This window comes from Sparus aurata, chromosome 22 (genome assembly GCF_900880675.1).
Source record: "Sparus aurata chromosome 22, fSpaAur1.1, whole genome shotgun sequence".
Taxonomy (NCBI): domain Eukaryota; kingdom Metazoa; phylum Chordata; class Actinopteri; order Spariformes; family Sparidae; genus Sparus; species Sparus aurata.
Window position 1 is genome coordinate 18,106,452 of NC_044208.1, and position 15,112 is coordinate 18,121,563.

Sequence of the window (15,112 nt, forward strand, 5' to 3'; positions counted from 1 at the left end):
ACTTACAAGATGCATTTAACTGCAAGATCCCTTTTCCTTGCAGCTACTTTCTATTTGTTGAGCTCTGCCTCACACCAAATGATAACCAATGTAAATGCTATTGTCAGATATTGATATTGATAAAGTTTTTATCACATGCTTGCTGTACTCGTAAACATTTCAGATTCTACCTCCGCCAAAGGTCTCGTCCCATTGCCCTTTCTGTCATGCTGCTAATCGCTCCGGCCCTGCTTTGCCCATTCTGGCTTCCTTGCTTTTGTATCAGCACTGCGCTTTTCTTTGATCAAGTTTTGTGTTTGAGTTAAAATCATGTCAAACCAAAATCAGGGGAGAACATAGAGGGGAAGGGGAGCATCTACCCTACTCACTTGCCACTAACAATTGCCCTTTTTCTGCCCATTGTGTGTTACTTTATCTAATTTTATCTGGGTTTTCTTTTGATTTCTTTGTTTTGTTTTGTATTCATATGAAATTTTTCATGTGGCACATTTAATACTAAACTGAACTGAGCTATTTTGACCTTTGTTTTAAATCTTCTTTAGGATATACATTCTTGCTTAATTTAAAACTAATAAAGCAAGAACTGATCTTCTGTTGCACTAGAAAGACTGAGTTAATGTCTTCTAGTTCAGCCTGCTTTTCATAACCTTCTTGCAAAAATAAAGTCCTTGGCGCCAGGGGCCTGTGTTGCCATGGACCCATGTGCTCACGACTGCACCACAGTGACACTGCACTGTCACAGTGTCCTCTCACTTCTGCTGACTCCAATGCAACCCAAAGCTGTCCCTTGATTTGATTTGGTCTTCCCAGATAAGTTGCTGGGGTCAGCTTAGCTCCCAGTCTCTAAGTCCCAGCAAGAGGCCAGAGCTGCAATGACAACAGCAAGACATTGACTGCAGGAGTGAAGTTGATGCCAACTACCCAGGCAGAAGTTGTCAATGGTGGCGCGCTGGCCAAATGACCGAATTAAAGGGATCGGAAACGGGGAGTTTCCCCTACTCTTACCGGGCATTTGTTTGATTGAGACGAAAACGAGCCTGGGAACATGAGGCTGTAGACTTCTTCAGCCATGTTGTAGTCGTCCTACAACTCTCAAATTTTTTTAATGTAAATTTTAGGTACTTTGAAAGTGTCTTTTAACATGTGGGCACAAATCACCAACTGCAAAGTGATTCATTTTGTCAGTACATGTCTTTGACTATGCAGCACATGCTAATTAATAAAGATTTTATCAAGTCTGTCTATGCATATGTGCACGTGGCGTCTTTGTCCATGATCCCGCCGGCCCTGTGCTGTCCTGTGGCTTCTCACTCTTATCCTGTCTGTCTCCATGTGATGTCTGATCTCCCAGTTCGCCGCGTCACAGCGAGGTGCTCAGCTGTCCCCCTCGTGGGATGCCTGACCAGCTCAAACTAATCTCCAGACTGAGCTAAATTTACACATACACAGATTATTCTCACCTCTATGAGGCTGCAGATAAGTGTGCACGCTTGCAAGACACGCATGTGTTAACACTATGCTAATTTCATTTTTTGTTGTTTTTCTTTTGGCCCTTCTCTATACAGTGTATGAATGATGTTTAGAATAACGCTAACTCGAAATCCTACCTAATCTAAAGCCTCATGTTGGCATTGGCTGGAGCTGAAAAAGGTTGTATGATACCATCATGAAAATCAATTTTTCTGCTGACAGTGCACAAGTGGAGTAACAAGATAGAGTTCTATTCCCCCAATGAGATCCTTGAGCATGGAAATTTGTTATCGTTGACAATACTGCTGCCGAAGCTTTGTCAGCTTTGCACCAAGTAAGCACTGCTGCATTAGGTGACTGCTGTGTCTGAATCGTAGATGCTGTTTTTTTTTTTTTTGTTTTTTTTTAGGGGTGTGTAAATGGTTAAATCAATCAGGGTGACATTGAGACCTTAACTGCAGACCTACAACAGGCCTGGTCTCGTTGTATCCCCTTTCCTGTTAAGACGCACCTAAAGAGTAACATAAGGATTTATACCATTGGGAGTGGGAGTGAAAACACTGTAACTCTGGCTCACGGGACACCTTATTGCTACGCTGGCAGGGCCTGGAGACCAATGAATCCTACTGTACAGTCATTGTGCTGGTGGGCTGAACATGTTGTGTTCATATAAGTATTTTTTGTGAGTTTCCCTGGGATGACCCTGTCTTGTATCACTTTTAATGAATTTTACCCCTGTTTTTGACTTTATTTTTAGGAGCATTTCCCGCCTACAGCAGACTAAAAATTGCTTAGTTTACAGGGGTTTTTCCTACCAATTTTCAGCTTGTACACAGCACCCAAGCCATTTTGAGCAGCAGCAGCACCACCACCAAATAAGCCAAATGAATGTAAACAGCCCTATAGTGTTATATTGAATTGGATTTTTTTTTGTTTTTTTTATGATGCTGGCAGAGGCACTCTTTATTTGAGGTGAGCTGGAGGCCTCATCATTACAACTCTATAGGAAACTGAAATAAATCCCACTGACAAGAACGAAATGCATTTCAAAAAACAGTTATGCACAAAACGGCCAGTGGAAGAAAACTATGTATGTGCAAAATTATCTCTTGTTCTAAAACAGAAGATATTGAGATGGATTTGTAAATGCAGCTGTCACAATCAAGTGGCACTGACGTAAGAGGATGTTGTAGAGTTTATTGCTGGAGCGAGAATGATTGTTTACTTCAATCACGACTGTTTTACTGCATGGAGGGGATGTTGTTGTTTGGGGCAAAAAACAGGAAAAATCTGGCTGGCTTATCTAACTTTCAGCCACTGATCTGTTGGACTTGCACTTGGAGAGCGTAAGCCCCGCTAAAACCAGCCCTGTGTGTGTGTGTGTGTGTGTGTGTGTTTGTGTGTGTTTGAGCGTGTACAGCCCACGTGCTTCGCTTGACGAGAGCAGAACTGCTCCCTGCTTAGGATTATTCCTCTGGGAAAAGGCTGACTCACGCTACAGAAGACCGGACAGATAGAGACAGAGACAGAGGAGGGGGCTTTGATGGAGATCTCTTAAGATCGGTGACACTGAATAGTTTGATCTATGCTGCTCTCTGTCATTGATTTGCACCTTCTTCCTCTGCAACTAATTTTTTTTTAAGGGTAATCAGGATCCATCTCTGTATCTACCGACCTCTCGGTAAATGCAGAAACCTATGCATCTATGAGGCACAGTCGTAAGAGGCTGTAAAGTTTACTCTGTTTGATCTTTAAACCAAAATATGCTGTTTTCTGTAGGGCTGTTCATGCATCAGGGTCCTTTTTTTTACTCAGGTTTGGAAAAAAATGAATACTTTCTGTAAGCTTAAAATAGGAACCTTTTGAATTAAAACATACAGAACACTCAGAAATGTCCATCTCTGAAGAGACGTTTGGTATGGCTGTATAACACTGATAAAAGACAGAATTATTTAATATTTTTGTCTGTAATATATAGGATATTAACAGCTCCTTTGTGAATTTTTCAAAATGAGGTTAACCCACTTTGTGATGTATTTTCATCTGGTTCGATGCTAAATTTAGATCGAAATGTGGGATCTTGAATTTTACTTTGTGCATTTTAGGCATTTCAGCCGACGCTCAAGTGAAATGCAACTTGCTGTGAGTGTGCAGGCAAAGAATTCAGAGTCTTTATAAAGGTTCCTCTGTCAAGGCACTGTTTTTGATCATCTCATGTTATCTGTTGTAGTTAAGGAGACAAGGCTGTGTCACAGGAAGGCCACCGTGTTGTGTGTGTGTGATACGGCAGTCAAAGAATTAAGCAATCTGTACTGAGATAATTTGCATATCTAAATGAAAATACAGTCTGGGCGCGCAGGTGGTCGAGTGGTTAGAGCTCATGCCACATACGCAGCTGACCCCGGTTCGATTCCGGCCGGAGGTCCTTTGCTGCATGTCACAACCCCTCTCTTTCCCATATTTCCTATCTGTCTAATGCTTAATAAAGGTGTCTATGCCGGAAAAAATCTTAAAAAAAAAAAGAAAAGAAAATACTGTCATGAGAATGTAGGACAGCCTAATAGGGGTGTCAACGTTTACAATTTGTTCTACACGTGTACCCGGTTACACGTCAGAGATTTATGATCTCTTTCTATCGCAGTTGTGGTAGCACCGATGCCAGCAGCAGTCTCTCCCTCCAAATTGTTCGGGTGTTTCCATCACAGGTGGTTTAGCATGGATCCCGTGCTGTTGTTGTAAGCCAACTTTGCCTGACATAGCCTACACTCAACTTGATTTCCACTGGCAGTTTGTTCAAAAAACACACAGTGCTCCGCTTGTTGACCGCCGCTATCGTGTCCCCCAGTCAACTTGAAGTGACGTGACGCGACACTGGCTGTGGCTGCGGGTTTTTTGTTTTTTTTTTATATCAACGTAACATTGTGCCCCATTCATCTATTATGTATGCGGATAACTGCACTAGTGGGAACATTTAAGTGTATAGTTAGTTAATGTTATTATCTGAAGCTTTCAGGTAACATTATCTTACTTTCACTTTTAAAAATTGCGTCCGTCCAATTTTCCTTCGGGCGTCGGTATCAATTTATAGCGGGTCGGCTCTGGTACGAAATGTAATCTGTGCTACTGTCGGATAACGGGTCGGATGCGGTGACCCGTGCAGGACTCTGCTCTAAGTGACCATTTTAATCCTCTAGCCAATTATCAAGCTAAATATCCAACATGTTAGTTAACATCAAAGACTGCGGTGGAAGACACGGTAAAATATTTCCACTGGATTTATTTATGCCTGAATTTTTAAGGTGTGGCGGCTTTTATTTTTTGCCGTGGCGGTGCGCCACAGTCAATTACATGTAGGGGAAAACCTGAATACTATATATATTGATGAGAAATGAACGAGGAGGAGGAGGAGGAAGAAAAAAAGACGTGTAAACGGTTATTGATTTTTCTAAACGGTTATGATTTGTTATCCGTGTATCCGTTTACACGTGTAGACGTTGACACCCCTACTATCTAATCATCCCATTCTTCCTTTTATTCCTGTTCCTCTGTCTGTTAAGGTGGTCTTGGTGCGGTGGAATGAGCCCTTTCAGAAACTGGCCACCTGTGATACAGATGGAGGGATCTTTGTTTGGATCCAGTATGAGGGTCGATGGTCTGTGGAGCTGGTCAATGACCGTGGAGCGCAGGTAAAATACATCACACAATTAAATCAGAAACTGAACTGCATTTTTACTTTTTGTGATGTCACTTTTCACATGACAGAGGATGAAAAAAACGTGCCTAGAAATAATGGCGTGCATATGAATAAGCTAGTAGAAACACCATGAACCTGTATAGAGTTTTTCTTGCACATTTCTACCATATTGTGACTGTCTGAGCCATTTGCCTTGAACATCTCACTTAAAATTGCACATGCTGATAATAACTCCAAAGCATGCTTGCAATGAGCAGACCTCATCCGTCAATCACTGTCATCTGATGAGTCTGACACATCCTGACGCCATCTATTCTTTTGTGATCAATTTAGTGAGCAGATGACTGTCTAAACAGCAAACAATAACCTCACTCTTTAAATATATTGTCTATACATTTAAAAACTAAAAGTGCCTCTGCTCTTTTCCCTCACAGTTAAGGTTTTATTTCGAGTACAAGTGTATTAATTTATACTGACATTAGCAGAGGGCGTCATTATTATAGCTGAGGTAGACACATTTGATATCAACAGTGCAATAGGCCCTGTGTTTGAATCGACAAGTGTAAATGTCTCACCACTGGCCCCTAGAGGATGTGCTTTGAAATGACTTTGCTTCATTAGGCTCCTGCTAGTGAGGATGCCAGGTGCCTGAAACACTTGAACATTGTTAATTAAGACCAGTGTCTCGTGATGCTTGCTAATGATTGGGCAGATGTTGAATTTTACAATGTTTGCTATAGGGATACAGTTGATGATTAGTGTGATACTTAATCATTTTGTCTATGAAATACCTGGAATTTATGGGCATGCCTATTACACTGCCCCATAGCCCAAGGTGGCTTCATTAAATTGTATAGTATGATCAGTCATCAGAAAAGCCAAAATGTAATCTATTTTCTATCATGAAAATTGATTAATCTTCCTGGACTCAGATTCAGTTTATTAGAAGTGCTCTTAGGATTATGTCATTAGATCTTTATATAATTTGTCTGCTGCCCTTTAGGTGAGTGACTTTACCTGGTCCCATGATGGCACACAAGCTCTCATCTCCTACCGTGATGGCTTTGTCCTGGTGGGATCGGTTAGCGGGCAGAGACACTGGTCCTCCGAGATCAACCTGGAAAGCCAGATCACCTGTGGTATCTGGACACCCGATGACCAGCAGGTAGCACACGCACACACACACACACACACACACACACACATGCGTATGCACATGCACCACAGAATCGTGATGGCTACAATGTTTCTGCCTAGCACTGTGCTAGCCTTTAAATGCTGATGGATGTAGAAGTTTGAGGTTTTCATTTGCCACTTTTAGTATGTGGGCTTGTCAATCAGAAGGCAGAGACAGGCCCTTAGGGAGATCATCTGTGAGTGACAGCAAACATCCTCTGTCTTGAATGCGTTGTGGTTTTGTTAGGCTATGTTTTTTCTTTCACACTGTTAAATTGTCAGCTTGGGTTGGACATCATCAAACTTTCAGATTGTATATGCCTCTCTGTCTTTGTTCATCGCTTTCATCCTATTTGTGTCTACTTCTTTAGGTTGTTTTCCTTGTGATATGAATGTCTCTTGCTCACTATCTGTCATCTCCTTTCTATACCGTGCCTGTGCCTGCCTTTTCATCTTTGTTCTTCTGCCTTTGTGTTAAAGTCAAGATTCTGTCAGCTTTTTCTTTCTTCCTCCTCCTCTCCCTGATAACATTTTCCTATATCTTTCTAGGTGTTATTTGGTACTGCAGATGGACAAGTGATAGTGATGGACTGCCATGGGCGCATGCTGGCCCACATTCTGCTGCATGAGTCGGATGGCATCGTCAGCATGTCCTGGAACTATCCCAGTTTCCTGGTGGAGGACAGCAGTGAGAGCGACACAGACTCTGACGACTACTCCCCACCACAAGGTACCTGCTCAGGGTTCGATTTGAAAAGATGGCCCTCAAGGCCTCTTCAGGCTCACAACTGAACCGGTTCAGTGTAGACATGACGTAAGAGTATAACCTGATGTAGAAATGGAGGACAATGAAGGTTTATCTAGTAAGGAGTCATGCCTGTAGGCAGTATAGTGCAGATGTAGAGTAGTCCAGCTGTTCATCCGTAGGTACTTCCTTGTAGAAGAAAGCAGATGTTGGACCATCTAACTCCAACTTTTACTGCTCCATCCACAATTCGTCATGCTCTTAGTCCAATAGGACAGGAGAAAGTTTTCCAACTGGGGGCACCAGGTGGGAGCACAAGTTATGGCTGGTAGGTCTGCACTATATTACCATTAGTGTCCTTAGTCCCCCTTGTATTCTCATGAATAGTTTAGCTCTGGGTACAGGTGGACATAAATTGTGCCTGCAACCTCTGTGAAGTCATTTGTTAAATATGCAGATCATATTATCTATGAATGAGATGAATTGGAGAGAAATGGTAATTGATAAATTAACAGTGGATTAGATCACAAAACATGCTCAGCCATGTGAGCCAGCCATTAACAACCTCTGCTCTTTGCATTATCTTATGTATTGCACTGTCTATCTTGAGATTCCCGCTTTGCCCTGTATAGTAGTACAGGGTGTATTTTATTCCAAATAAGATCACACTTTGCATGTTCTTGAATAAGGCACCAAACACATGTACACCAATTGCAACTGCGGGTTTCTTAATTCAACAAACACTATAACAGATCAAGAAGCTTGTAGAATTTATTACAAGCATCCACATCTCTAAAATTTAAACACAAACAAAACTAGAGACCATCTTGAGATGGGATTACACCAGCCACAATACTCATGAACATGTTCCTCTGTCTGGCCCATGACTACTCGGTAGTGACTACTACATTACTTAATGAGTCCTCAGTACTCTGTCTTCATTTTTATCTCAACTACATATACAGAGATAGACAGAAGAAAAAAGCCAGCTCCAGAGTGGAGTGGGATGATTTGAACTGGGTTACAGTGATCTGCAATTTAAAACAAATGTTGGCCAGGGCCGGAAAATGGGGGGGCAGTGGCCCCTTTCCTGCCTCTCTTCAGGGAACATAAAAAAGATAGAAGGGTCATTACTTCACTGAATCTTTGCTGTTGCCTGACTGTGGTGATCGCTGTATGGGAGATGCATGGAGAAACTGCACTAAAACCAAACAAATCTACGTCATAAGATTTCTGATGAAGAAATGTCTCCAGAAATGAAAGAACTAATTTCTTATAGTAGGTTAACCACTGATCAAAAAAAGATTAATTGACTGGATGCCCCTTCCTTCTTAAAACACTATTTTATTTAGTTTAGTTGTTGGGCTGAGGAGCAAAAGGTATTAATTGAAGTTTATAGTTAGATAGACGCAATGCAGGGCATTAAATGAAGCTGCAGAAGTATAAAGGTAACTTTTATTGACCTATTTTCCACCCCTCTGCAAGTTGGGTAGATGTGGAAGGAGAGACCATTAATACAAAAGAGTGTGACCAAATGGACAGTGGCTTGGGGCCTGAAGGGAACAATGGATCACAGAATGTGAAGGTGGAGCATAGTGAAAGGGAGCTCTCCTAACATCGGGTTGACATTGCCGCTGGACCTCCTGTGTGCACTTAATGGTGCAGAAGCTGTCATCAGACCGGCAACTGTCGCAGTATAAGGGTGTACGTTAAAATGGGCTTGAGTGTGATATCACAGTTGACTGCATGCTATCGAGTCTACAGCTTTTAGAAAAAAATTTAGACAAAATTTCGTTAATCCTCTAATGATTCAAGTTACGTCAGCTTATCCTGTGCTGACAGCCTAGAGACATATACAGTGGTAGAAATCAAGAACAGTCAACAGTGAGCCTGAGAGCATATCTGGTGAGTTCACTGGCCTTTGACGATGCATAGCTAGCCAGTGTGTATCTGGTGCACTGAGACATGAAAAGTCACACAAGAGAAGTAGTTAGCTTTTCCACCCTGCTGCTTCTTCACTGTGTACACCAGCCCACGTAACGGCCTCATTTTTATTGGTTCCTGCTCTGTCTTTTTGCCTCCTTTTCTCCTGAGCTTAATTAGTCCCAGTTGCTAAGGCTGTATTGGTGAGGGTCTGTCCTTCTCCTGCTGTGCTATTTTTTCCCCCTCCCTTCACTGTGGGCCAAGTGGCTAAGCTGAAAAGTGCTTGCCTTAGCTAGAACACTGATTATGCTCTAACTCACTAATTAAACTGGTCAATAGTAATTGATTGGCCCTGATAGAAATTATCTCTCAAGTCGACAACCTGACCGAGACACCAGGCTGCCTCTTTCCCGGCCTGCCAAATCTCTCTGTCATGATGTATGCTGATGACCCATTATCACTGCGCTGCACAGCACAACACACGGCTTTCACAGCAGCATCATATATCTGTTTTAATGCAAAACGCATTGCAAGCTGGTTACTATAGGGAAGAAGTCCCTGTTTAGGTCTGAAAGTCAAAAGAAGAGGTGGGTATTTAGTTTGTCTCGGTATTTGGGTCATTACAGGACTCTGGGAAAGGACGGTCTCAAGGATGTTTTAACGGAAAATGTATGGGTAGTTGTCTGAGGGTGTATTTATAGCGGCTTGACTGAGAATGCCACCTATTTGCGGCTAAAAATGCCGCAGTGTGATGAGGCAATTGTGTGTTCTCTTGAATAGGACACAGTAGAAACCCACTGAAAATGAATAACAGCTGCTAAAGAAGTGGATCTGTCCTTGCCACTCTCATTAGTGCCCCCAGCTATCACTACAGTAAACACAAAGTTACGAATGAGAAAGCATAGCCTTTTTTGACCATCTCAAGAAATATAGATTAATCATCTCATCCTCTTTAGGTTGCAGGAACGACACCTCATTGCTAGCTAAAACTAGAGAGTTTTTCAGCTATAATTTGTTTCATAGCTCAACAGTTTGCAGTTGATGCCATGTCCTTTAAACATTCTCTCGCCTCATTAATTCACTCTCACCCCTGGTTTCCATCGAGTGCATGTCAATGATGTTACGTCACAGACATAGCTGCTTCTGGGATGCTGTTGAGACGTGCCGTGGCTCTGCTGGTGGAAACATGAGCGTTGACTAGAACAGCCGTGATCAGCTCCGACGACCCGCCCCAGTGGAATCTAGGGGTCACACTCCCTGTCTAATTTGTTTGTGTTGTCCTTTGTCTCTTCGCAGTGCATAGCCAGAAACCACTGCTGACAGTCAGCTTCACCTCTGGAGACATCAGTTTAATGAACAACTACGATGACCTCTCTCCCACCCTCATCCGCACCGGTCTAAAAGGTGTGTGGGTGACCTGTCTCTTTCCTTGTTTAATTGCTTCTCTCACCTGTTTATACCGATTTACAAATCGTTGGCCAGGGAATTTAGTGTTTTCCACATTTTGTCAAAATCGGTAGATTATTTTAATTTACATTACATTACTGCCATTTTCTCTCCTGTGACTTGTGCTGTAGATGTGGTGGTCCAGTGGTGCTCACAGGGGGACATCCTTGCAGTGGCAGGGATGGAGAGGACCCTCCTCTCCCCTGACCCCTCCTGTCCTCCCCCCACCAGGAACGCCATTGTCAAGTTCTACAATGTGCGAGGTGAACACATCTACACACTGGACACGCCAGCACAGGTGAGCAACTTTAACAGGGCATACTAATGTCATGTGTTTATAGTTTGTGTGCTTAAACTTGCATTTATTGTATTATTTTTCCTTCCTGAATGATTGGACAAGTAGCTTTCTCTAAAGAAACTTCAGTTAGGCTCTTATTACTCTAAAGTAATAGACTCAGAAATATAACATTTTGTTTATAGATATAAACTCTACTGCTGCCGTTGTCTAGCATGTGTACGTTTATTTATCCTAGATTTAGGACAATGTTTAGAAAGAATTATATCAAATTGTATTTAAATTGAAAGGAGGCACCTTTCTGGTGTTTTTATTTTGTGGTGTTAAACCAAAGTCATATATTCAAACTGCTGAAAACCCAAATGTACAAAGGTAGCACACACACACATCCAAATCTGATTTCAAATTTGTCAGTGAAATAGACTAACCCTATCTGTCAGTCAAAATAGATCAGCTGCCAGTTGTTTGTACTTTCTTCCATTGAATATGTTAAACTGTGTCAGACCTTTGCAAAAAATGTTTTGAATATGACTGTGGCACAACAGTCAGAAACCTTTCCTACCTCATTTTCATGCAGAATCTTTTGAAAGGATGTAGACCAGTATGTGGTAAAAGTGACAAAACCTCTATCTAATGTGTCATCTCCATTACCCTGCAGCGCCCCATCACCACGCTTTGCTGGGGTCACCGTGACTCTCGTCTGTTCTTGGCCTGTGGCCCGGCACTCTATGTTGTGCGGGTGGAGCACCGCGTTGCCAACCTGCAGCTCCTCTGCCAGCAAGGCATCGCCACAGCAGTGAAGGAGGAAAAAGATGTTGCCAAGCTCACCATGCCTTCCCGTCTCTGTTCTTACGTCACCACTGCTTTTGTCCCCACCATCAAGGTAACATGGGACAGGAGTTGCTAGATCCATTAAAACCATTAAAATAAATAGTGAAGAGCCTCTTGGCAATGTACTTCATGGTAGCTGTGACATAAGTTTTGAACAACACTACATCCTAATGTTTTTTGTTTCAGCCCCCCATCCCAGATCCCAACAACATGCGTGATTTTGTGAGCTACCCAACAGCTGGAAATGAGCGTCTGCACTGTACCATGAAGCGTACTGAGGACAACCCTGAGGTTGGGGGGCCTTGCTACACTCTGTATCTGGAGTACCTAGGAGGTCTGGTGCCGATCCTCAAAGGCCGAAGAATAAGCAAACTGCGTCCAGAGTTTGTCATCATGGACCCCAAGACAGATGGAAAAACGGGTAAAACTGAGCCTTCTTCATATTGGCTATACAACATGTACAATTTTTTAACCTTATTTTGGTTATTATTTCAATTTAGATTGATTTAATTTTGATAACAATATAGTGGATTGCAGTTCATGATAGGGCTGCAACTAACAATTATTTTCATTGTCGATCAATCGATAATTGATCATTTCTCAATTAACTGATTAGATGTTTGGTCTCTGAAATGTCAGAAAATGTGAAAAATGTCAATCAGTGTTTCACAAAGCCAAAGATCGCATCCTCAAATGTTTTGATCAGTCATCGAGGAGTAAAGAAACCAGAAAATATGCACATTTACGAAGCTTGAATCAGAGAATTTGGACTTTTTTAAGAATACTTCATAAACCAGTTAATCTAATATCAGAATAGTCGCTGATTTATTTAATAGCTGACAAATAATCTATAATCTCTAATCTATTATATTTTACTGCCCTTTGTGTAACTGACCTGGATTTTGGATGGCTGTAAAAGAAACAAATTACTGTGTTGTAATCATAACATACACATAGTTTACTGTTTGTCAAGATTACAATGGAGCTGCTAAATGCATTTGTCTGGCGCAGTACTTTTCCAGTCATTTGAGTTTCTTGAGCTGGCACTCAGAGAGCGACTATGTTTCAGTCACATAAGGCAGACTGGGCCCATGTTAATTAAAAGCTGCTTAATGGGGGCTTTGATGGCCCCTGGGTTCCTCATAAATCAACCCGCACCCTCCCCACACAGTGATAAATAGCGCCAGCCATGAAATGGTTCCAGCCCATCCACACTTTAATGTCCATCAAATAAATGAGCTTGACCTAAACTGGAGCAGCAGTGGTTCAAAGTCTCCATATACATAATGAAAAGACCAGAATTTAAACCACTGAGACAATGGTTTGGATTGAATGTGTCTAGAGGCCTATCTGTAGAAACAATGGAACATTGCTGCAGCCATGTTTTTTGTAAGAAATGATGAAGGTTCTGCCTTGAGGTTTTTAAAACTAGATTTCTGTGCCAACTTAATCATAATCATTTCCAATCATTTAACTAGAATTAAAATGTTATTTTGAATATCAAGGTTGCAGAGGTTTCCCACGTCATTGTAAATAACAGAACAAAAATGACCACATATTAGCTGTGTTAAATGTTAAAGTTTATCTCAAGAACTACACATTTAAAATCCATTTATTAAAATTGACTTGACTCTTTCCATTCTCCTTTTTATTTTCTCTCGACAGATGAAATATACGGCAACAGTCTGATATCTGCAATGATTGACAGCTGTAACTGCTCCGACTCCAGTGACATTGAGCTGAGTGATGACTGGGTTGGCAAGAAATCTCCAAAGATATCCAGAGGCAGCAAATCCCCCAAACTCCCCAGGTAACCAGAGCCCTAATCAGTGTCTACTGCAGAATTATTAGTTCTTTTACTAATATTTCATGTTTTAAGTGTGTGACACTTGGTCCCATCAGCAGTCAACGGTCCACATGTAATGGAAAAGCAGCTGTTTGGTTTTCTGCACACAATATTAAATATATCAAGTGAAGGTGGTTTAGTTAACACATTGCATAATTACTCTATTTAAAGCAGGAAACATTTTTTTTGCAAATTTAGTTTTATTTTTAAACATTCAATGTCTCCCAATTATTCAGTGTTTGTTTAGATGCATCTGTAACGGCAAAGAACCAAAGCATGCATTCGGATGTCTCAGATTACTGTCACTCCATCCTCTAACTGCATGAAAACATTAAATTAATCTTTGGACAATTTAAAATTAATTGATTAATATTTCTGCCAAATACACACTGCATTATGATAATTTACTCCTGTTTAATTCTTCATTGTATCTCTGGAATTAATTTCATAATTACTGTGGCATCCCTGTAGTCTCTTAACTTTCCTTCTTACATCAACCCGCGGCATATGTTTCTAATTGTAATGAAATGTTCTTTGGTTCCTTTTGGTTCACTGCATGCCTAAACCTTCTTCTTTTATTTGCTACCTTCTCTGTAGAGACTTAGTTTGTCCCTTTACCAACAGGATCAACATTGATCCCAGGAAATCACCCAAACTGTCCCGTGCTACACAAGAGATCTCCAGGTCACCGCGGTTACCTATACGTAAACCCTCGATTGGGTCACCCAGTCTAACACGGAGGGAATTTCCACTTGATGACATCACTCAGGTAAATGTAAAATTATTGAAAGCTAATTTATTATTTTTCATGAATGTATTTATTTGATATTAGTGCTGGGCGGTATACCGGTTCACACCGAACACCGGTGTATATTTTAGTTATGATATTAATTTTTAATATACCGCCATACTGGTGTATTTGATTACACAACGTTCGGAATGCTACGCTGCGTGACACTGTTTCAGACCAGGGCCTTTTCAACGTTGCACTTCTAAACAGGCATGGTGCGACTACGAGGCGTGGTGAGGGTAAACGGTAGTGCATTGCAGTTCATGACTTCATCCGCGGATGTCAAGATGAGCAACTGGAAAGCCGCTGAGATCTGGGAGATGCTAGCGTCTCCTTGGTCTCTAGCTGTCAGCTTGTTGTTGTAGCGGCAAGCTACTAACAGACGCTTCACGTCACGTCACATGTTTATGTTTACCTCAGTGGCAGCTTTTTGGAAAAGAAGGAATATTACACCTCCCTTTTAGATAGAGAGGGCGGCAGAGTGCCACCTTCTTTATCCAAAAGGGGCTAGGAATTCCTCTCTCAACCAGTAGAAAATGCTGTGAAAACCAGATTATGCATGGGAAAAAAAAAATACCATCATATACCGTGAAACTGTTTTGAAAAATAATGTGATATACATTTTTGGTCATACAGCCCAGCACTATTTGATACATATGATTTTGAAGGTGATAAAGAAATAAAACTGCTAGATCATTAAACATTCACTAGAGCTTTTCAATCAGTCTAATGACAGGTGGTCAGATTTCCTTATGATTTCTTGGTGATTAATATTATTCTCTTTGTTCATGTCTTTCAGCAAAATTACCTTGCTCAGGTCACATCGAATATCTGGGGAACAAAGTTTAAGATTGTTGGGCTGGCCACATTCTTGCCAACCAATCTTGGTGCAGGTA

At 41.4% G+C, this 15,112-nt stretch overlaps 1 protein-coding gene across 4 annotated transcripts in view; it reads left to right on the forward strand.

The window, feature by feature from the left end:
- Positions 1–15,112, forward strand: part of tulp4a (TUB like protein 4a) — a 34,950-nt gene that overhangs the window by 12,849 nt on the left and 6,989 nt on the right. For 3 of the 4 annotated variants that reach the window (XM_030405914.1, XM_030405916.1, XM_030405915.1), the window contains exons 3-12: positions 5,028–5,156; positions 6,168–6,329; positions 6,890–7,070; positions 10,305–10,412; positions 10,586–10,752; positions 11,408–11,632; positions 11,767–12,001; positions 13,246–13,390; positions 14,024–14,195; positions 15,016–15,109. In XM_030405914.1, the coding sequence (XP_030261774.1) occupies positions 5,028–5,156; positions 6,168–6,329; positions 6,890–7,070; positions 10,305–10,412; positions 10,586–10,752; positions 11,408–11,632; positions 11,767–12,001; positions 13,246–13,390; positions 14,024–14,195; positions 15,016–15,109 (1,618 nt within the window). The remainder of the gene's footprint in view (positions 1–5,027; positions 5,157–6,167; positions 6,330–6,889; positions 7,071–10,304; positions 10,413–10,585; positions 10,753–11,407; positions 11,633–11,766; positions 12,002–13,245; positions 13,391–14,023; positions 14,196–15,015; positions 15,110–15,112) is intronic. The other variant, XM_030405917.1, reaches the window with a different exon arrangement.